Source organism: Haemaphysalis longicornis, unplaced genomic scaffold (assembly GCF_048455015.1).
Source record: "Haemaphysalis longicornis isolate Haplotype H1 unplaced genomic scaffold, Haemaphysalis longicornis Haplotype H1 scaffold_6, whole genome shotgun sequence".
NCBI lineage: Eukaryota > Metazoa > Arthropoda > Arachnida > Ixodida > Ixodidae > Haemaphysalis > Haemaphysalis longicornis.
In genome coordinates, this window is record NW_027526407.1 from 149,959,754 (window position 1) to 149,983,317 (window position 23,564).

General features: G+C 46.7%; 1 protein-coding gene across 1 annotated transcript in view; it reads right to left on the reverse strand.

The window, feature by feature from the left end:
• Positions 1 to 729: 729 nt before the first annotated feature.
• Positions 730 to 23,564, reverse strand: part of LOC144141987 (cytochrome P450 2A6-like) — a 48,561-nt gene continuing 25,726 nt past the window's right edge. The window contains exons 6-9 of the mRNA XM_077673417.1: positions 20,889 to 21,004; positions 11,539 to 11,797; positions 9,759 to 9,949; positions 730 to 1,283 (exon numbers count right to left, since the gene is read on the reverse strand). Of these exons, the coding sequence (XP_077529543.1) occupies positions 1,093 to 1,283; positions 9,759 to 9,949; positions 11,539 to 11,797; positions 20,889 to 21,004 (757 nt within the window). The 3' untranslated portion in view covers positions 730 to 1,092. The remainder of the gene's footprint in view (positions 1,284 to 9,758; positions 9,950 to 11,538; positions 11,798 to 20,888; positions 21,005 to 23,564) is intronic.

The following is a 23,564-nucleotide window of genomic DNA, read 5'->3' on the forward strand; positions in this document are numbered from 1 at the left end:
AGAAGTATTGGAGAAATTAACCGCACGCATTTACATTGGTTTCGGTTGTCGTGCAGTGGTTCTTCCCGTGGTATAGAGGAGTTACGGTGTACGGATATGCATGCTCGTCTGAGCTCCACAGGACATAAATTCGCAGAAAGGCAATCGGGCGTCGTGTTTTAAGGCTTCCGTTTTTTTTTTCTTGAAGCATGAAAAACATCTGATTTACGTCGTGTGGCCTGACCGAAGAAATCGAGACCTCTCCCTGAAACGTCAGTAAACTTATTTTTATTTTCTAAGTCTTTCTCGTTTGTCTCTGTCTCTACTAACCTTATTTTTTTCGCGCTCTGTGTGAGTTTTTATCTTTTCAGTCTATATATATATATATATATATAGCCTGTAGAAGACTTGTCTCGAAGTCGAAACGTCGAAATAAACCCTCCGCTGTTGCTGTTACCGAGGTTTCTTACTTTGTGTTCACCACGCCTTCGGCCCCATCGCCAGCATGCCAGTTGTTTATATATATATATATATATATATATATATATATATATATATATATATATATATATATATATATATATATATATATATATATATATATATATATATATATATATATATATATATATATATATATATATATATATATATATATATCAAGTAATTAAAAGCACGGCACCGATCTCTTTATGGATCCAAAGATGTTTGATTAGGGATGCAACAGGGACAACAGACAAAAACTGAGCATTAGAGAAAAGCAAGTCCCAATTTATTTTTATTTACATCTCCCACAGGAGTTTGATGATTCATTTCCGTTGAGGTCTTCGAAATACTTCAGGCTGTACTTCTGTTTGGTACCGGTTCTCCCGTAGTAAAAAAACTGCGGTGTCCTTGTTTCACAAGCTAAATTACCGTAAGCGGGAAATCGTTAAATAAATGTGCCCTCTGACCTTTCTCCACAAACTATATTGACCGGTCTATGTGAAATAGTTCACAAGGACAGCCACCGCTTGTTTGCAGCTTGACAGTCAAATGCAGGGAATGCATTTTCTCCCAGTGTTCACATATGGAAAAGAAGCAAAAGAATCTGCTGCTGGGAACCACGCAGCCCTAAGAGATGTTAGAATTGCGTGGGAGGAAGCGGAGCTTAAATGGAACTTGTTGAGGAACCATTAAATCCGGAGAGTTTAAGTTAATCTTGACGTCGCGGTCCGGAACTACGCGGTACTTCTGCAGGAGAAACGTGGTCATCAGGAACACCTCCATGAGGGCGAACATCTCTCCGGGACACGAACGACGTCCTGCAGCGAAGGAAAGAGCGCAAGTTATGTGAGGAGTGCGGCCTTCACGGATTTTTGAAAAAGCATTTACTGGCGTAAGGTTTACAGGCAACCCTGGGAAAACGTTGATGACATTTGAGCATAACTGGAGAAAAATGTATCGTGAACCTGGTCCTCAAAAATTACAATCGATCCAGATGCGTAGCCCGGAGTTGCTCCGAAGTTGCGCGCTGCTCCGTCTTGTGTGCGCCACCATCGGCCGCGGCGGCGTCCCGTGGTTGGATTGGCGCGCCGCAGCCGCCTACTAGACAGGCGTTTGCGAAAGCGAACTATGTTGATAGCTCTGGATTCTTAATACGTAACATACTTTTCCGAGTATCCCACAGACAGGACCGCATGATCGCTATAATGGCGTAAATGGCGATAACTGGTCGCACGAAATTGTGAAAAACTAAAAAAAATAAGAAAAATATTAAGAAATTGCCGAAAATGGCAAAACGTACAAGACGTGGCATTTCCACAACAATGCAGATTTCGCGAAAGTTCGCCTTCTAATCGTTATAATAGGGAAAATGGAGATAATTGGTCGGACAGGCTTTAGAAAAACCAAAAAAATTGTAGGAAAAAACTCACACTCAAGACAAGTGGCATTTGTAGATATTTGTAAACCAAATCGTTGTAAACCAAAAAATTGGCTGAAAAAAACTCACACTCAAGACAAGTGGAATTTGTAGATAATTCTCGAAATTTCTGCAGAATTTTTTTATTGCCCAAATGAGCGAAATAGCGTTGAATTATTCAAGCACGTTTTTCGACGCATCTGGGTAATGCGGCGCCTCACCGTCAAAGGTCGCTGCACCCGCAAAGCAAACATAAACCCCGTAAACAAGGAGGCTTACGCCGTTGCCATTCAGGTTTTCGACCGCTTTTATTTAAGCTTTATAGCTGTGTACATGTAAATATAGTGCAACTACTTCAAGAAATACCCGTATGACATAAAAACCTGGGCAAAAAGGAAGCGTTAACGCACGCCAGTTGATTTTTGTGCCCCCTGCACTTAGGAACTACGACATGCTTACCTCAGAAAAAAAAGGACGTGCTTGTGTTATTAGAAAATTCTCCTAACAAATTGACCGGTTCATATCAATGACATTCTCAGCGAGAAAGGTGTTTACTACTCGCTGAAATAACCGTGAAAGAGGTGGTTGCTGTATTCTTAGCGCTACGTCCTCCGCGTGCACTTTGCACTAAAGATGAAATCAAAGCTTCTTTACCACCGCTCCTGTATTTTTTTAGGTGCGTGCACAATAGCTGCGCTTGGTGGTCTGCCTATCGCATTGCCCTAGGGAAAAACGAAATGCGATAAACGCAGACACCAGGACAGGTGACAAGCGCTGTTCTCGAACGCTATTTTCCTATTTTCCGTGAATCACTTTCAGCAGTGAGTTGGTTGAACTAAGCTGTCGCTATTTCTGGACAAGAAATAGTTCTCGTTGCATTAATTTCAGCAACCGCAGCGAGCGATGAAAAACGCGAGTTTCCGATAAATCTCCGCGTTGCTGATCCAGCGTAGTTCCATTGCAACAAAGAACGAACAAACAAACAAAACAGGTGAGGTAGCAGACCGCAATACTCTACAAAATACGCGCCCATCAACACGCATAGGATTTGATAATAAAATCTTTAGCTGCAGGAAGTGACAGCAAGGCGCGGTGGCGGAAAAAAAGAACCTTGGTGCACAAGAAAAGAAGGCAACATTAATGTTTGTGGACATCAACAAAATCCTCTCTCATTCCCCTGCTCGGAATGAGTAACAAGATTTCCAAGACACGAAAAAGCAGTACCTTATAACTACCAAGTACCGGAAACAGACTGGCGGTTTATAACCGGGTCATCTGTCTTCAGCTATCCGAGGTACGTGTTTTGCATTAGGCCGGTGGGGAGATGACGGAAATCTTGGATCCGTCGATCGTCTACCACCAACAAAATGGGCACTGCGTGCACATTTTGTTGGTGGTTGACGATCAAATCGCCCCATGTTAAAGAACAATTTACACCCGTTTTCCGCGCACGGACGTACAACGAAATATAAACAAGCACTTCCTTCACGCGACGCGCACCGCATATTCCTCGTGTTCGCTGGTCATGAAGGGATGGACATGCTTAAAATCGAAACGGCTTTGTTTCTGGAGCATAATTAGAGTAATTGTTTGCACAGTTCACAACATACAACTTCGTACGCACGCTACAAAGTCACTGTCACGGCATAACTACACCAGCATTGCCTGCTTGGCTGCCCACTGCGTAGTTTGGGAAGCACCTACGAGACGGCGCAGCAGTGTTGATTGACTGATTATAAGGTTTAACGCGCCGACGCTACACAGGTGATAAGGCGCGCCGCAGTGGAGGGCTCCGGATTAATTTTGACAACGTGGGGATCTTTAACGTGCGCCGAAATCTCGAACATAAAGAGTTTCCCATTCTCACTTGATGTTTAAAATTCGCCGAATCCTAACCAATGAAAGAATTCTTCGATGGCTTGATTCTTACCTATCCCACCGATACCAACACGTTCAGATAGCAGATAAAAATTCTACTTCTGCTCCCGTGCATTCCGGGGTACCGCAGGGCTCCGTCTTAGAACCACTTTTATTTTTTATTTATCTAAACGATATGTCCTCCGAATCTACTGTGCAGTGTCGTTTTTTCGCGGATGACTGCGTTGCGTACCTTCCCATTCAATCAAGAACAGATTACGCCACCCTAAATGTATACTTATCGGTCATTACAGCATGGTGTAACTCCTGGAAAATTAGCCTCACCATAGCAAAGTGCGTCAAGATGACCATAACACGTAAAAAAAACCCTTCGGAATTCACTTACATGTTAAACAACATTGCTCTAACAACTGTTAACCAGTACAAATAGCTTGGACTAACAGTCACTTCTAATGTGAGCTGGAAAACGCATATCGAAGGTATAAAATCAGCAGCACTACGGCGATTGTGGTTCTTAAGGCATCGCATGAGACACTGTACCAGGAAAACAAAATTACTCGCTTACACTTCATTGGTACGCCCATTCTTGGAATATGCCGACATTGTATGGGATCCTCACACACAAACAGAAAAACACTTGCTTGAACGAATCGAAAATAAATCCCTTCGGTTCATTTGCCAAACGTACAGTAGACACGTTTCAGTCACTGAACTCCGTAATAGATCCGGTCTTCCCACATTAGAGTCCCGTAGAAAGGTACATCGCATAAAATTCCTGTACAACATAGTCAATGGACAATCAGGACTCGCCTTTAACAAATACATGCAGTACAATTTACCTCACGAAAAACTCCGAATGATAAAGCCATAGTGATGCCGCTTACAAAAGCAAATTCTCGGGGATATTCTTTCTTTCCACGAACAATTTACGATTGGAATGAACTACCCCGTGACGTCACTAGCATTGCATCGCCCGACGCATTCTTATCAGCTGCCACTTCCTGTTTGTACTAAAAGCTGTCTGGTCACATGTGCAGGTTTCAATTCCTCTTATACTGCTTTTCCACTTCGCGTTGTGAACAAAAGTTGGATTGTATTTCGATACCGCTCTTGTGTTGCTCCTGTAACCCGAGTATACATGTCCCACGCAAGCCTGTTATGTGATGATCTTATTTCTGTAGCGTGAACTGTACTGTGTTGCGCGGCTGCAAGTATGCAAGTTTGTATCACTCCTGCCTTGGCCACCAGGAGGTGGCTGGCAGTATGTATGAATTAAATAAATAAATAAATAAATAAATAAATAAATAAACAAATAAATAAATAAATAAATAAATAAATAAATAAATAAATAAATAAATAAATAAAACACAGGTGCAGCAGTGTTTTTTGCACACTCCCTGCAGTGATAATTACGCGATACGGTAACGTCAATGCGTTGATTTTGCATTATTTTGCGATATCAATAATGATAGACGTGTTAATTCACAGTCACACATAATTGATGGCTGCTTAGCATCCACGCGAACATTCCGACCAAACTTTCAAAGGCGCTCAGATGAGAATGGCTCGACTCGTTGTCAAAGCAGTGCCGCGCTTCACGCGTCGCCTGCAGTGCACAGCGGGCGTGTCCCCGGAGCGTGACGTCAACGGTCATGTGACCACCTGCGCACTCTAGAGGCATTTTCTAACACCTGTGCTACACGGCCATTCCAAAGGACCCATTGTAAGTGTCCCATTGTAAATGCACAGGGCGCACTTGCAGGCGAGCGTTCCATTGTCAATTGAAAACTGGCTGCACTGGAGCAAGCAGTGCAGCATGTGTTCATTTTTTTACTGACGGTAGCGCTCTGCACTGCTTTGCACGCATATTGCACTAATCCGCACCAGTTAAGGTGAAGAAAAAGCCGGTACTCTCTCCCTCGTCTAGTGTTAGCGAGGGAAGAAAAGGAAGTACCCCGGAGTATTTTTGTCTCCAAAGAGGACACATTCCTGAACCAGGGGCCAGGGCAAGGAATGCATGTGACACAAAGGGGCAGAGAGGAAAGAGGCTAGACATGCATAAAATCCCGGGCCATCTCAACTGATGTGAAAACTGCGGTGTATGGGGGTATTCTTGGCGACTTGGCGCTTCTGCCCACGGAAATGAAACCGGTGGGGGGGTGGAGGTATACAGCTTCTCTTGAAGCACGAAGCGTTCTAGCGCGAGGCGTTGGAAAACTAGTGTCCCAGTGTGTTCTTTTAGTACGCGTTGTTGTTGTTGTTGTTGTTCCTTTTCGAGTGGCACATACCCACGTGGGGGATTGGCCAAGAAACGGGGTGGCTTTTTGGGGCTAAATCGCCCACCTCATGGCCCTACATAATCAGCCTGTAGGAATTGGGGAAACGGTTACCGAATTATATAATACGTCTAAAGAATGAATCAGTGAATGACGTAATTTTTGGGAGAAAAGGCTAAAAAATTTTGACCGAGTTAGCAGGACATGCGTCTGGTCTCAGCTATGTACGCGTGAATGGCCGCAACAATCCCTCTATGACAAAACCCCAGGGATGTGGCCCCGAACGAAAGAAGCACCGGCATCGACAGAGGAAGGCCAATACGTTGAATTGGTGCGGCTAGATACCGTTTCCGAATGAAAGAAAAACCGCGGCAGTACACGAAAAAGTGTTCGATTGTTTCAACTTCACCGCAAGCAGCCCAAAGACCGGAGGAGGTGAGACCAGCGCGGTGCAAATAAAAATTAAGCTGCGGTATTCTGCATCTGATACTGGTTAAAGTTACCTCACACTGGCGGGACTCGCAAAATATCGCATTCCAAGTGTAAGCAAGATGGGCATAGTCATCCAAGCCTGTGATAGTACCTTCCTGTGTCATCCCTAGTCGTAGAAATCTGCGGAACCTTGCGCGCGCCAGGAGAAATGGGGTAGGGCTGAGGTCCACCGCAGGGCCATCTAAAGCTGAACCGGCCAAAGAGTCAGCCGTTTCATTAAGCCATAGGCCCCTGTGCCCTGGGACCCAGATGAGCCGGATGTCGCGTAAATGGGGAGGCACAAGGCGGCTGGAGGTACGGATAAGTAATGAATTTTTGGGAGATGTTAGCGCGGTACAAACCGACAGGGAATCAGAAATAATAGCAACATTTAAATATTGTGGAGGTAATTCTTCTAAGGCCATAACTATTGCAAAAAACTCAGCTTCGAATATAGGAGTAAAATCAGGTAAACGATAAGAAAGTGACCAATTAAGTTGTGGGCTGAAAATTCCCACGCCCGCCCTCTCCGCACGTTGCGATGCATCCGTTGCATCCGATGCATCCATGTGAGCGTAAGTTCCCCAGATGCTCATCCAACAAACCGATTAGTATCCGTGTGGATAGCAGTTTGGCGTTATGGGGGAATACGTTATCGAGGGACAGAGGAGCAGGTACGACTTCAGGTAACATCGGAAGAATTTCCGGAAGACTGATGTTGAGCGGTGAAAGCAAGCTTTGGGCATACACACATTGAGGACGATTGTATCGAGGCCATGGATAGTTAAAAAACAATGCTGGCTGAGCCACCATCATTGACAAAGGTTTGCTCAAAGGAGACTCGAAGATTCCCATCATAGTCTGCACTGTTAAAAGTTTAAATCGAGACTCTAGACACGGCGAGTGGGCTTCTAAATACAGAATGTTGTTTGCGACATATCGCGGTAGGCCGAGGCATAATCTCAGTGCTCGTCGCTCCAAAAGAATAAGAGGACGGAGTTTGTACGTTGCTGCACCCGAAAAGAGGACACACCCAAATTCTAAAATGGGTCTTACATAACCACCGTATATAAAAAGAGTAGGGTGTCCCCCCGCATGCCAATTTTTCTGTTGCTAACTCTACGCAACAATGCTAGAGCTCTTTCCCCTTTTGTCGAAATGTGGTTTATGTGCGGGCGCCAATCAAGCGTACTGTCATAGATAATACCCAGGTACTTCAGAGCAGTCACCTGAGGAATGTTCTTCTCGCGATAACTCAAACAAAGGTTAACAGGAGTGGATAATGGAAACACCAGGACCGCGCATTTAGCGACGGTAATGGACAAATTCAAACCTGTAATCTACCTCTCGATAGAACCCAGATATGCCTGTAATTGTTCATATAGATCGTGAATATTCCGCGCAGCAGAAAAGAAGGCTATGTCATCAGCATATACATAAGAGCAAACTGCCTGATTGATTGGAATAGAACTCAGCAATATATTAAAAAGGATAGGAGAAAGAACGGATCCTTGCGGAGCACCCCTTGTTTGCTGTCGAGTCGATGAATTAAAACAATTTTGGGAACAAAAATATTGACGACCAATTGAAAATTGTTGTATCCAGGAAATGTTTGTATTTGGGAAGACCACAATCCTTGAGTTTGGCAATCAGGACGCTATACTCCACGCTGTCATATGCCTTGGACACGTCCAGTATGACCAGCGCGCAAACCTGCTTACATCTGCGGGAAAATTGTATTCTGCTCTCCAAGTCAACGTGAGCTGACCAAATAGAGCAGCCTGGGCGGAAGCCGATTTGATGGGCACTAAGGATATTTTCTTTAGAGAGGAAGCGGAGTAAACGGCCATGTAAAATTCTCTCCACCAACTTGACCAAGTTGCTAGTCAGAGCGATTGGACGAATGTTGTCCGGGATAGTTCCTAGACTAGTACGCGTTACGTTCGAGCGCGAGGCGTTGGTGGGGGAGGAGCAATAAACTATTGCAGTATGCAATTTAGGGGCTGGTGGTGCCCACTGGTCGCAGCAAAGCGGTGATTTCGGCAGCACGTTCCACCAAGGCTTTCTAGACCGGGGGTCTAGCCGGGTCAGGGCCCGCCATTGATCAACAGGGGGATGAGGGTAAGGGGTTTCAAGGGCACGCCCACATAGCGTGGCAGATGGTGTCAACATCTCCGCAGTGGGGGCGTAGGAGTGACGGGTACTGATCGGGGTATATGCTGTGCGCGGCACGGAAGGCTAAGTTCGAAGGAGTGGCCACAAGCGTTCTTCCTTTGTAGAAAGTGAGGAGTGGGAAAACGAGTGTTCCGGTGTTTTAGTACCGTAACTAGCGCCGCTAGCCCTAGCCCCTAAATAAAGTTTTTCGAATGTTTAGTGTTACTTGGGACGTGCGTGAATTTGAAACTGGGCTTCCATTGCGTCAAAACAGTTATTCGGAAATCGCGAATAAGGAACGCTTCTACATAAGACGACGCACGCATCGAGCATGAAGATACATGAAGAAGAAGAACCATTTTGCAATACCTTTTCAGTGCATGCTATGCCGTTGTGCTGCTGTTCGATTCCCGGCCGTGGCGGCCGATTTTCTGATGGAGGCGAAAAGCAAAAACGCCCTTGTGTACGAGATTTCGGCGCACGTTAAATATCCCCAGGGGATCGAAATTAATCCGGAGCCCCCCACTATGACGCGCCTCATCGCCTGTGTAGCGTTGGCGCGTTAACCCGTACAATCAGTCAACTAGTATGCCATTATCTCATAAATAACGTATAGGTATGCATTTAGATCGTTCGTAGATGCGTTTACTTAGTGGCCGAAAAATCATCGCATTCGTTGGTTCGTTCTTCCTTTGCGATTTGGGTATTTGAAAATGTGGCAGTCGATTGGGCGCATTTCAGCGAAGGTTTTTATGCACTTTTGACGTATTTTTGATGTCAAAAAGCTCTCTCGCTCTTATCTTAACATTCTTTAGGAAGGGATGGTAAAGTTCTTTTTTTAGTTAGATGACGCAATTTGAGTGCGGCAGGTGTCTGCTTTCCTGGTCGCCTTTTGGAGATGCCCACCGATTGCGCGCTTTCTCCAACCTGGCAAATTTGGTTTTCGCGCCAAAAAACAACTCTGAGTCCCGGGAATCAGTCGCTTTTGGCATCGTAAGCCTCGCAAGGAAAGTAGTTTCACACTTGAGGATATGCGGGACGGGTTGCACCCGCTTCTCGCATCTTGTGCACCGGGAAGACGCATAATGAGGACTCACCAATACTGAACGGAAGAAGCTGCTCAGGCTTTGGCGACACGATGGATCCGTCTTCGTTCAGAAACCGAGCAGGGTCGAATTTTTCTGGGTCCTTCCAGAACGTCGGGTCATTGTGAACAGCCCACAGGTTTGGAAGAACAGTGGTGCCCTTAGGAATGAAGAATTCCCCAATAACGACGTCTTCCGAGCACCTGGAAAAGGCAGTGGAATGCCGTATGACACGACCCTCGAACGATTCTAGAAATTCGCAATTCAAATAAATAAAGAGTAACAGTATTACGCTTGTGCGGTATTTTCAGCAATATCTAGGACGAGCTGTCGTACTCCGTGCACACTGGAACAAACCTATTAGATGATATTATTACGCAATCACCTGTGGAGCGAGTTATTTTCCTCCGAAGGAAATTGTAACAAGGGGCATGCCACGGCACTTTAATTCTCAGAATGTACCGACTTTGTCAAAGCCATTGCGCGCGCATTTTTGAAATTGCGGGCGTTACTATTGTCAGTAGGGAGATTGCGCTGAAACTTGTCACAGGGACAGACAGGACACAGAGACGGACACTTTTACACGAAGACGGCGCTAGATGCGGAACATGAAGGCCCGAAGTTTAGTTAAGCTTCATGTCTGGCTAGTTGGTATAGCATAGTAGAAGGATTGAGCTGGGGCTTGTTAGTTGCGCCGTCTTCACCTAAAAGTGTTCGTCTCTCAGAATCGTCTGTCCCTGTAACAAGTTCCAGCGCAATTCCCCCTACTGTACCAACTAGCCCGACACGAAGCTTCACTGAAGTTGAGTTCTTCACTGTTGAGTTCTTGTAAATAGGTCTGCATGCGCTAAAAGGGACCCTGCAACACTTTTTCAACTTTTTTTCTAAATCTTTGAAGCTGTCAGAACATAGTCAACAAACACATCCAGTTATTAGAATAGGGGATCACAAGGTACCTCAGTCGAAATTTACTGTTATATGCCCATCAGATAAATGGGCAACCTGCTCAAAATTTTTTTTCTCTTTCCCGAGTTCTGGCGTTCTTTGAACACTCGAATGACGTCATTACAACAAAGTAGCGGATATTAGCTGCTTACTTTTAGTAGCAGCAATAAACGCATTTGATAGCCACTTTAGAAAAAGCCCACAAGTCAAACCAAAAACGGAAGGCGGATCTGGTGCGGCGAACAAATCACGCAGGACCGCTCTGTGCTGGGGACAACTACATCTCTCACGATGCTTCCAGACAGGAAGGAAAGTGTGACAGGGTTTATGGAAAGTGTTGCAGAGTCCTTTAATTATCGCGTCGTTGTCTTGGCAACAGTGCCTTCTGTGTTTTCGCGCGTATAACCCGCACCAAAAATGCGAAAATTTCACGTGTGAAGTAGAGGTGAGTATTGTATGCGAGGTATTGCCTTTGGTGCAGCTTCACTGCAATGCGTGTTGGGCCGTGACGCCCCAACAGCAGTAACAGCGGCTAAGTTACTGTTATCCCATTGACAGTGCTTATTTTTCACACACCCAGGTCAACAATATACCAACATGACAAAATGAATGTTGGAAGTCTTCTTGCTGGGTATGTTTTTTTGCATAAACAAATGTGTAATATTCCTTGAGCAGTGTATTTGGTCCATCCTCTTCGTTAAAAATATGCTGGCAATACGCAGGATATATATATTTTTTTGCGGCGACGGAAAGTGGGGGTGCGGGTTATATGCCGGGGCGGATTATACGCGCGAAGATACGGCATTTGGACAACCAGCGTTCACATCAAAGGTGTTCGCCAACTCACTCCCTGGCCACTCCCAGTGGAGAGCCTGTCTTCCATCGGTCCACCTCCCAGATGCAGGCGAGAGTGAAGGGCATCCGCTTCCGGTCCTCCCACGTGGGGCTCCGCTCCGATCCGACCACGTCGTCGATCTCCTTCTGCACGCGGGCTTGGATCGTGTCAGGGTTGTTGGCATTCACGAGCAGGTTCCAGTACACAGTGCTGGCTGTGCTCAGTGTTCCGGCCAGCAGAAATCCAGTCACGTTCCCGACGAGGTTTCGATCTGCGGAGATACGGGAGACGTTTCTCATAAGCGTAAAACACCCAAGGAAGCACAACACATGCGCGCTAAATCCGTTCATCGGATAATTAAAATTTAAAATGAAGAAATGGGGCTGCGAACTATCAGAATCGCCGAAAATATAAAAGTTTATGCGTGACTTTGCTTCAGATAATTTACATTGAAAATGTACAAATGGGACTGCAAACTATAAAAAATTGCTAAACTATCAAAGTTTAGGCGTGACGTTGCAACTTCAGGAAATATACATCCAAAGTGTAGAAATGGGGCTGCAAACTATCAAAAATTGCTAAACTATCAAAGTTTAGGCGTGACTTTGCTTCAGGTAATTTACATTGAAAATGTAGAAATGGGGCTGCAAAATATCAAAAATTGCCTAAACTATCAAAGTTTAGGCGTGACGTTGCAACTTCAGGAAATATACATCCAAAGTGTTGAAATGGGGCTGCAAACTATCAAAAATTGCTAAACTATCAAAGTTTAGGCGTGAATTTGCTTCAGGTAATTTACATTGAAAATGTAGAAATGGGGCTGCAAAATATCAAAAATTGCCTAAACTATCAAAGTTTAGTAAAATATGCTGTTGGTCTAGATGGTGCATTGCTTAAGGAAAACGAACGCTACAAACCAGGACAGAAAAAAGCACGAGGTCGCGGGTTCGATTCCCGGCCGCGGCGGCCGCTTTTCTGATGGAGGCGAAAAGCAAAAACGCCCGTGTGTACGAGATTTCGGCGCACGTTAAAGATCCCCAGGTGGTCAAAATTAATCCGGAGCCCTCCACTACGGCGCGCCTCATCGCCTGCGTTGCGTCGGCGCGCTAAACAAACAAAAAAAAAGGACAGAAAAAAACGAAGAACGACGAGACAGATTCGCTACTAACAACTGATTACCCGATCCTACCGGAGTACCGGATCCTAGACAAGATGTGATAAAAATATGTGATTGTTGTCTTCAGCAGTGGCTATTTTGTTTTATCGTATCTTTTTAGATCGCCTATTTTTTTGTGTATGTTTGTGTGTTTGTAGACAAGCTACTTATACCCCTCTTTCCTTGGAATAAATCAGTTGTTAGTAGCGCGTCTGTCTCGTCGTTCTTCATTTTTTCTGTCCTGGTTTGTAGCGCTCGTTGTCCTTATCAAAGTTTAGGCGTGACTTATGCGAGATAGTATCGCTTTCCTATACCGCATGTAAAGCCTACTCGAACGTGGGGCCGTATGTCGTAGCCACACCCTGTCTTAAGCACACCATAAAACTGCATGCATCCACCATTGCAGCTTTCTCATGATGTTTCAGTAATTTCCCAGGTTGTCAAGTAAGCAAAAAAAAAATCAACTTTTTTCAGAACTTCTGGAAACTGGCGTTCAGAATTTCACGCTCATATCGTTGTACCAGGGTTTCGAAGCTTCGAAGAATAGCTGCCGACAATTTATAGCCTCCCCAGTGTCCCAATGGAGTGTTGATGTCATACAAAAGTTTAGCCGGTGAGTAAGGCGTAGTGCGATAAAGATTTTTCATAAACTTTGCTTCAGGTAGTTAAAAATTTTAAATGCTCAAATGGGGCTGCAAACTATCAAAACTTGCGTCATGTGCTGTGAACAAAACCCCATCTTAAGCTTGGAATTGGTGGCATGTTTAAAGTGCGAAGTTTAGCACACGAGTCAAATCTACAGGTATGCCTAACAAATCATTAGCTGTATGAGCTATAAAAAAGAAAAATATATTCCCGTGATAAATTGTGCAGGAAACACTTTCAGATTGAGACACTGTGTCTCCGGCTTGTGGCATTTGCTGATACATTGGCAAGGTGAAAAGAATTTGCCCCTGTATGTACATGTCTGCATACACCAGATTATAGTCACGAGCCTTTGTTTTTAAACTCTACGTTGAATTGTTCAACAAAAGATATTTGCAGAACGATATCGCACGTAAAGTGAAGCACACTCACAACTTCATTTATCAGCCGTAAGAGGTTTAAAAACGCAACCCGGAACAACAAACCCAAATACTCCGCTATTGCCACACAACTGCGCGCTTCCGGATCTTTGATTTGCCATTGACTTTCGGTGTTGCTTAAATTCAGGCTTTTGAAAAGCTTAGTTGACAGTCCACCTAGGCATTGGCTGTACTGTTTTTGACTATATATTTAAACGAGTGGCGCAATGCTTGCGGTGTGACTTTCTAACCAGCTAAAAAACACAGCTGTACAAAGCGGACTAAACGTTGATAAAATGGCCGGGAAAAAAAATTACTTAAATGTTGGTCATAATGGTAATCAAAGCCAGGCCTCTGGAATGCTAATGACTATCGCAGTCACCGCACCGGTTCGTATTTATACAGTGGAACCCCGATTATACGACTTTCAATGGACCACAAGAAAGTGTCGTATGACCGGGGTGTCGTACGACCGAGGTGCGTGTAAATGCTGGCCTAGTAGACGGTCTCACGCGACAGGTGGGCTAAAAACGTTTTAAGCTGCTATATTTAGCGCGTTCCGGCTTGATTTGCAAACCTTTATCTGAAATTCCAAGTTAAAAAAAAAAAGAAACGCATATGCTGTGCCCCCCTCCCCTCCACGGCATCCGGGCTAGTCCGCCAGCCAAGCGCCGCGCGCTACGCGACACCTGTGCCATTCGGCGCTATTTATAGCCCGCCAGCACGGGCTCCGTGCAAGAGATAAGACCAACGTGCTCGAGCTAATTGAGAGGGGAAAAAGCGAGTGTGATACTGCTGAGGCTAAGCGAAATGAACGAATGTACAAGCGGAGATGACTAAAACTTCGAGAGTAAACCGTGTTGCTGTAAAAAAAATTATAGCGCGGTTTTACTACAGTGACATGCTGCGGCGGTCATCGTGCAACTCAAAATGACGGTGCTAACGTATTCGTGTCTCCACCCTTGCGGCGGACGCGCGTGAATATAGGCAACCTAGCAAAGAAAGAAGCGGAGTGACGACGCCTCTTTGAAAGACTTTGATAAGCAGAGAGCCCAGAGAGGAGGAGAGAGCGTCATGAAAGGAAGAAACTCGGATCGAGCAGGCGAGGAAAACGGGTGTTCAGTCATCGCCGTGGGGTAGCGTCGTAGTGTTTTCGCATTCGTCGGTGGTTCGATGGGAGCTTCAAATTCACGGTCCGTCACCCACCTGAACCCGAACTATGACTTCTCGCGGTTGTCGCACTGCAGCCGCGTGGGGCCGTCGAAGGTGAACTCCCGCTCACGACTACCAGCCTGCTTGCGTGCGTCTTATCAGCAAGTGGTCTCGCCTGCATGCGGACCTTTGCATATCAAGCAGCGTCAAACAGGGTTTAAGAATAAATGCCGGGACGAGGTGGCGAAGCCGTGAGATTTGGGAAAAACGCCGGTTTATCCGCGCCAGGGTGCGTCGTATGAAACGGACCGCGTGCACCCGGGCGTCATAGCATCGGAGTTTTTATTGCACTGTTTCTGTGGGGAGTTCGGCGGGACCGGTTTGATTCGTCGTACGAAACGGGTCGTCGTAAGTCCGGGGTACGTACCAGCGGGGTTCCAATGTACATTACTGAAGGTTATGTTACAACTAAAAAAAACAGCAACAAATGGTACACACAGCTCGCGGCACAAGTTCTATGTTGCTTGCCACGACGGTAAGCTAAACATTACGGTAACCAGGCATTAAATATGAATATAGGCGTAACAATGCACTGTATATACACAATTCTAAGTCAACTGTTTTTCCAAATTTCGAAATCTGAATAAGATTGGTCGACTTGCAATCGAAACCAAAGCAAGCGAAATATTGCATCGGGGTCGCGATAGCTGTGTTGGCAGTTTGTATTGACTCTACGGCTCTGCTTATAGCATTCGGCTAATCCGCGCGCTTCAGAAAAGCATTCCTTTTTTAACCTTTCACTGCACGCACCACACCGTTGCCTCCCGACCACATTCACATTCCAATTGTGGAAGCCGCAGCCATTCCCACCCAGTCCCGCCCATCTTGTTTGTAAATCAGCGCTAACTTTTATTGCGAATCCTACGAATTAACTAACCCAGCAGAAGGCTTTATTAAAGTAGTACTGACACGAAATGCTACAGCTGAGATAATTATGTAAAATGCTTCCTTTGTATATGGAGGCATCTCCCTGCAAGTTTTAACAGCAACCGTTCAGTATAACACATTTTAAATCCAATTTAATCTGCGTGCACGAGAAAGCTCAGAACGGATACCCTTTTGCAATCGGCATCAGCATGACGACATCTACTCATCCTGGCCCCAAACTGCCGACGTGAAGGCCCCCGTGACGTGGCCAACGCTCTGGCTGCGGTTCGCGCAGACGTGGGTATCACGTCATGGTTTTAGGACCGACGTCATGCTGCCCGGGGGCGTGGAGACGGTGAAAACCGCGGTCGGTCTGGGCGCACGCGCGTCTCCCCGCCGGCAGTTGTTCGGCGAGAACGGTTACGTCACGAGCGCCCTTCTGTCATGGGGGCCGCCTCGGTGCTCGTTTTGTCGAAACCGAAACTCCCACAAATAAACGAGGCTGTAAATAATTACTTACGCTGGTAGCACCCGTCTAATGTGCGTGTTTATGATTAGTGAGCCGGTAGCACCCAAAACTGCGAAAAAAACGTTCACACGAAAATTTTGTGTCAGCAAGCATTTTCCCCCCATGCCGCCGCCGTACCGTACCATACCGTGGTGGCGTTTCCGGGGGGAATCAGTGGGTGATAGAAGAGTCGACACCGATGACGCGTTAGGCGCATTTTCTTGTTTTGTGGAGCTGGCGTGTTTTACGCGTTGCACGCTCAGTCATAGGCTCCCCAGGCCGCGTTCAAGAAAGCAGTTATTATTTACGGCGAAGAAACCAACTGCGCAATGGGCCGCAAGTTCGACGTTTCGAAACGGTCGGTGCCGGAGTGGCAGCGGCAGCGACTCGACACTCAACTGAGACACCCAACGAAGAGGCTTTCGCGGGTCGAAGTGGGGACGCTTTCCCGAGATGGAGGGACTGCTGTTGCAATCGATGTTGTTGTGTGGCCGTTCGCGACGTGCGGGATTTTACTCGACAACGATTGGCTGCGGGACAGAAGGAGCGGTGACGGCAGCGCCACCAGTGTAAACGACGACGCAAGCGGGGACGAGTCGCGTATACCCTCTCGGTACAGTGAACTAGAATACTGTCTAGTTCACTGAACTCTGGGCAATAAATTTTCGCTTTGAAACTTCAAGCGCGTCCATCGGTACGTCCTCATTTTATTTCTTTTCCGGCTTCACCATTTGTGGAGGTCGAATTATATTCGAGCCGACTTACAATCGTGTAAATACGGTACCCACTGAGGTGGTCTGGCCAGTGGTGATGACGGCTGCTGTCAATGGCTAACCAAACACAGCGGCAGGAAAGAGTAGCACACCCAGGGCGCACGGACACCGAACGAAGCGATTGAAAAGCGCGAGGCAAAAGCGGATCGCGGTGGAAGGCTTCTCAGACGGCCAGAGGGTGTAGCTCTTCGGCTGCCTGGAGCGGAAGCAGAGCTTCTCAAGCGACAATGTGACGAACCCTCCCGACAACTCGAGGAGGTGGAATCGAAGCGTCTCAAACGTCAAAAGGATGAGGCCCTCCTCAAAGCAGCGCGAAACTCCAAGTCCTCAGCGGCATTTAATCAGACATTTATTGCTTTTGAAGTCACGGCTCGCAGTGCGTGCTTAGTGTCCTAGAGATGTGTTCAGTAACTTGCTTCACTGCAATAACATTTTTCGTAACAAACAATCAGTAGTAATACCGCATTCCAGTTTTTTTGTACCGGGGTAAAAAAAAAAACTGAGTGGCAAGGAAAAAATATGTGATTAATTCGTCATAGGAGTCGGTAAAACACGAAAGTGAAATGTGCAGCGAAATCGGCAGCTGAGCATGATTTGTGGGTCGGCGGCTGTCTTGTGGGTGTGCTTGGTGAGCGACGTACTGCTCGCGGATCGCTTCGGCAAAGGTTACTGGCGTCACTTCCGTGACGGATATTACATCAGTGAAATTTCGGGGTATCGCGGCATAAAACACTTTCGTGTTAAAATATAAAATCCAAAAACGAACAACCCTAAGTATAACGTCCTCTTTTGTTCTAAAGGTTGCTTCCCCGCAAGAAGACACTGTGTGCAGGGGTGCACCCTTTACAGGCCGCTTGCTTCATTATACTGGCGTCACTTCCGTGACGGATATGACGTCACTCAAATGTTTGTGTATCCGGGAATAAAACACTTTCGTCTTAAAATTGGTTGAAGATTACGATACCCCCTAATGCGAAATTTGTGAGCAGGGAGAACTCCGGGTGACGGCGCATACCCGCTGCGTCTCCCGAAGTGGTAGCGGCATCAGCGAACTCACGAAGACTCTGGCGTTGCATCGCAGCGCGTCGCCGCGGGGGACCACGTCTCGTGCTTTCCGGCAGGGATTCATCGTCCTTTTTTTCCCCCTCTTCCCCAACTAGGCTACCAAGCCCCCCGTATCATTAATAAAGTTTCATTCATTCATCGTCCTTTTTTGCTGCTCGCTCTATCTTCGGTGGCCACTTGGTTCTCTCGGTCATCTGGTTGCGCGTATCCGCATACCGCCCTCCCCTTTACACTTGCTCCACACTTTCCTCCTCCGCTTTCCTGCTCGTGCTATGTCGTTCGTCTTCGGGGTCTCGTTCGTTCACTCGGTTACAACGAGGTACGACGGCGCCGTGAAACCACAGGAGAGGGCGCTTAACTGCTGCGCACTATAAATCAGTCTAAAAGACCGCTTCACAGGTCTCGCCACACCTACAACTCGCACGTCAGTGACACTAGAACAAACTGAACAGCAAAATAAGAACAGGTGGCACATGAACAGCAATTGTGCGCATATAGTGTTACAAGGAAGAGATAACGAAGTGAACAATTACAGGTGCCGCCATGTTTGCCCGCCTTCAAAGATGTAGCACATCGAGTGACACAGTCGTGCTCGCGCCAAGATGGCGGACGCCCATTAGTGGACGAAGAAGTGGACAATATACCTGTTAAAAATATTAGAAGAGGAAGAGGTGGCAATTAGCAGCTGCCCTCAACTATCACCATCATTGTAAAGTCCCATCCGCCATTAAACGAATCACCCACGTCCCGCGGTCCCCGCCTCGGTTCTTCAACAAAGTGGTGCCGTGACCAGGATCAAAGGATAACACAGTTGAAGACCCGAGTGCGGACCGCCATCAACGATGACGCGAGTGACACGGCTGCGATGGGACTGAACGGTGACCGCTGACCACGGGCCTTAGGCGGACGTGACTACCCACGGATCAATTGAGGGCTCACCAAGCAGGTGACGACCAGGCGCCCTCACCAACGCTACCGAACGGACGCCTGCGGGGACTAACGGAATCAACGGCTTCGGTTTCCTGCCTACCATGACTCTTCTCGACGACCTACAGATATTAACGACGCCGAGCGTCGACATGGAGGCCCTGTCCGAACGAAGAAACCTTATCCGGAACGACGCCACCACACTGATCAACGATATAAAATCACGGATGAACGCCGAGGCGCCATCAATCGGTAAGCTGATTTGCCTCAAGAAGAGCCTGATGGAAAAATATGAAAGACTAAAGAAACTGGACAGTGAAATTGAAGAGCTCGTCGAACTGGATGATTTAGAAAAAGAATATGAAGCCGCCTATGAATTCGAAGATCTTATCCTGTTGACCAAATTTAGAATGGAGCGATTGTTCCCGGAATTGGACAAGTATTCTACCGATGAAACTGTCACAATAGCCCTGAAAAGGCAGGATGGTATCGTAAACGTCAGTGAATCGGCCTTGGAAAACAGTCACCTTAAGAACGAAAACAGCAATTTGACGACGCCTCTGAAAGAACTTCATCATCAGCCAGAAGTCAAGAAACAAGCTGTTTCCTTCAAGCAAGGGACTAGTTTAAGGAATAACCAAGTGGAGGCACCCGTTCCTGTTGCTCGCTCAGATGACTGCAACCCCAACGACGAAAGTTCTCGAGTACCGACAACAGAAAGGACGAGTAACTCGATCAACGAGAACGCTGTGCGGGAACCTGCAGAGCCATCTTGTGTGCAAGGTTCTAGCCGCAAGCAAATAAGATCAAGGCGCAAGGAAGGACCTAATGAAGGACCAGCAAAACCACAAGTTAACGCAGAAGCACAGCACAGTTATCGACGCCACAAAAACTCTGGCTCACCTATGGAGACGCCTAATAGATGCCATCACAGCAGCACGCCTTCAGAGGGCATTTCGTTTACCAAGGTAGGACGTAACAAACATCTGAAAACCCCTACGTCCAAACCAAGGCTGCGCAGACGGCATAACCGAAATGCCCTACGATGTGCAGGCAAAAATTCCCCAAACGCGGCTTCACCAAAGCAGGTGACGAAAGGCCGACTGGTCGGTAAAACGAAAAAGACAAGAGAAGCATCACGAAGAAGGATCAATCTACATATGGAAAGAGTGAGCCAGTACGTCAATAACTCGACACGAAAAACGATCCTACGCTCATGCCACACGAAGCATGCACGAACATTGCCAGCTCATCCAGGAAAGACGATGGTCAAGACAAGCCGCGTGCCCTGGCCCAAGTCCACAAAACGCGTGTGCCACAGAAGATGGAAACATAGGTGGAAGCAGAAGAATGAACAATTATTGTGCGGCTAACACGGACTTGACATCGTTTCTGATCACAACGGACTGTTTAGTGAACATGAACAATGGTGTTTTTTGCGTTGGCTACAGCTGAAAAGTTAACTCCTCATATTAAGTTAACCTCCTTCTACTTATCGGCCGGCCGGGAGGATGTTAAAAATATTAGAAGAGGAAGAGGTGGCAATTAGCAGCTGCCCTCAACTATCACCATCATTGTAAAGTCCCATCCGCCATTAAACGAATCACCCACGTCCCGCGGTCCCCGCCTCGGTTCTTCAACAATACCAAATGAAACTGACACATAAAATTGAAAATAAAAACATTAGTCATCGTGGTGTTGCCCCAAGCAGCGTGTTGAGTTCCGACAATGTTATGCATGCGAAACAAAAAAATTCGCGGTATGTGTTTCGAGCGCGCCTGTTAACATACCTGTAAAAAGGGGCTTAGAATCCTTCCTCGATTCCTGGATCTTTTTAACGTAATTTTGGATGAAGTCGTCGCTGACGTCGGCTGTCTGCTCCTTGAGGTGAAGTTGAATTTGTTTCCTTTAACGAGAACAGTAATAGCACCAACATTACGTACTGGCGCAAGTATACTTGTCTTTTCGTGAACGACATAGTAAATGCACGCAGAAAATTTTGTACAATATTCAAGACAATAAAAAGTGAACAAGAACGGCAATACGAGCACCTGGCATGCCAGTAGAAGCTGTGAAAACAGTACAGCGGGAACAAGTAACGGCTTAACTGGCCAACATCCTTCCGTACTCTATAATACTGCAACGTTGAGCTGTACAGTGCGGCTAGTTTCGCACTCTTACTTCGCGGTATGGCGGAGTATAAAGGTTATAAAGGTATACGCGGTAAGTATAAAGGTTTTTGTTGAGAAAATATTGTCACGAAGAGAAGACGAAGAGGACGAAGTTGTGTGCGTGGGCGTGGCTTTGTTTGGTGCGGTGATGGACGCCATCATGTAAATATACCGCTACACATTCAACCATTGTTCCTGTCATTCGTCCTGCGCCACGTAACATTTTGGTGGATCAGTAAGACGTGTTGCTGGGCGAGTTGGTTCATATTACAGAAATAAGGTTTAGCGCAGCGAAAGACACGGACGGTAAAAAAAACGGGACGGGCGCTCTCCCGTCCTTTTCATCGTCCGTGTCTTTCGCTGCGCTAAATCTTATTTCGGCATTTTGGTGGAGTGTGCGGGATCATCCCCATCCTCACCTCCGCATCGCATCGTCTCAGCCTTGGGCGAAATCTTCGAGGGACCGTCGGCCATGTCGGGCAGACTCAGCCCACTGCGACCTGCATTTGACCACGTCCCCCGCCCCGTGTCCCCAGCCCGTGTGCAGCCAGTGAAGACCAGCCGATAAAAGCCGAGAACAGACCAAAGAAGACGCCGTGTCCCCAGCCTTTTCGTCCGACGTGGTTCGAATTCCGCCGATGGTTCGTTACTGCTTGAAGACATCGCTTCTGTGGGGCCAGGCATCAACAGGGACGTCATCTTCATCTGTGGCGGCAGGCAAGTCTCCACTGTATGTTTTCATCGCGTCGCTCGCCGCATCGCAATCCTCACGTTGCCTCGTCATCGACCGGGACGGTCGCCCTCGACCCGGGGGGTGATGTTACGGGACTAATGTGACAATGCCTCACAGCCCCTTGACCGAAGAACGATTACGACGACGACGTTCCTGGCGCGCATGTTGCGCGAGGTCTGTGTCATGACCGCTACAAAAGATTCATTACTTATCCGTACCTTCAGCCGCATTGTGCCTCCCCATTTACGCGACATCCGGCTCATCTGGGTCCCAGGGCACAGGAGCCTATGGATCAATGTAACGGCTGTCTCTTTGGCCGGTTCAGCTTTAGATGGCCCTACGGTGGACCTCAGCCCTACCCCATTTCTCTTGGCGCACGCAAGGTTCCGCAGATATCTACGACTAGGGATGACACAGGAAAGTACTATCACAGGCTGGGATGACTATGCCCCTCACACTTGGAATGCGAGAGTTTGCGAGTCCCGCCAGTGTGAGGTCACTTTAACCAGCATCAGATGCAGAATACCGCAGCTTAATTTTTATTTGCATCGCGCTGGTCTCACCTCCTCCGGTCTTTGTGCTGCTTGCGGTGAAGATGAAACAATTGAACACTTTTTCCTGTACTGCCGCGGTTTTTCTTTCATTCGGAAACGGTATCTAGCCGCACCAATTCAACGTATTGGCCTTCCTCTGTCGATGCCGGTGCTTCTTTCGTTCGGGGCCACATCCGTGGGGTTTTGTCATAGAGGGATTATTGCGGCCATTCACGCGTACATATATGAGACCAGACGCATGTCCTGCCAACTCGGTGAAAATTTTTTAGTCTTTTCTCTTAAAAATGACATCATTCACGGATTCATTCTTTAGACTCATTATATAATTCGGTAACCGTTGCCCTAATTCCTACAGGCTGATTATATAGGACGATGAGGTGGGCGTTTTAGCCCCAAAAAGCCACCCCGTTTCTTTGCCAATCCCCCACGTGGGTATGTGCCACTCGTAAAGGAACAACAACAACAACAACAACAATGGCCGCTATGTCCATTCTGTAAATAGATCGCCTCACCCCATCACATCGTTCGTGTCATCTGTGCCCTGCCGCCACGTCACAATATTTTCCAGTTGTGATAAAAAACTTGAACACAAAAAATTATTTCTGGAGAACAGCAGCTTTTTTGAATTGCAGACGATGCTGTTACGGCAAGTAGGTTTAGGGGTGGTGGTATCCCAGCAGACTCAGTCACTGCGTCGCTCTTAGTACGTCACTACAATCGCGAACACGTCTGAATCTTATTACCTCACTGCTCGTGCGACCTTCGACCAAAAATTAGCAGTGGTCAAGAAGGAAGGACGTTAAAATATGGTCATTAACCTGTTTATTACCTTACAAAATGCGAGTTCTTTTGCAAAAGAGTTTACATTGTTACTAGACTTGAGAACTGTGACAGGGGAGTTTAGTTCTGTTAGTATTTCAGAGTTGAACAGATAACGGGATTCATTTTTAACGTGCCACTTTTAAGATGGTGTAAAGCTGGCTCCTTCGACTTAATTAAAAAAAAAAT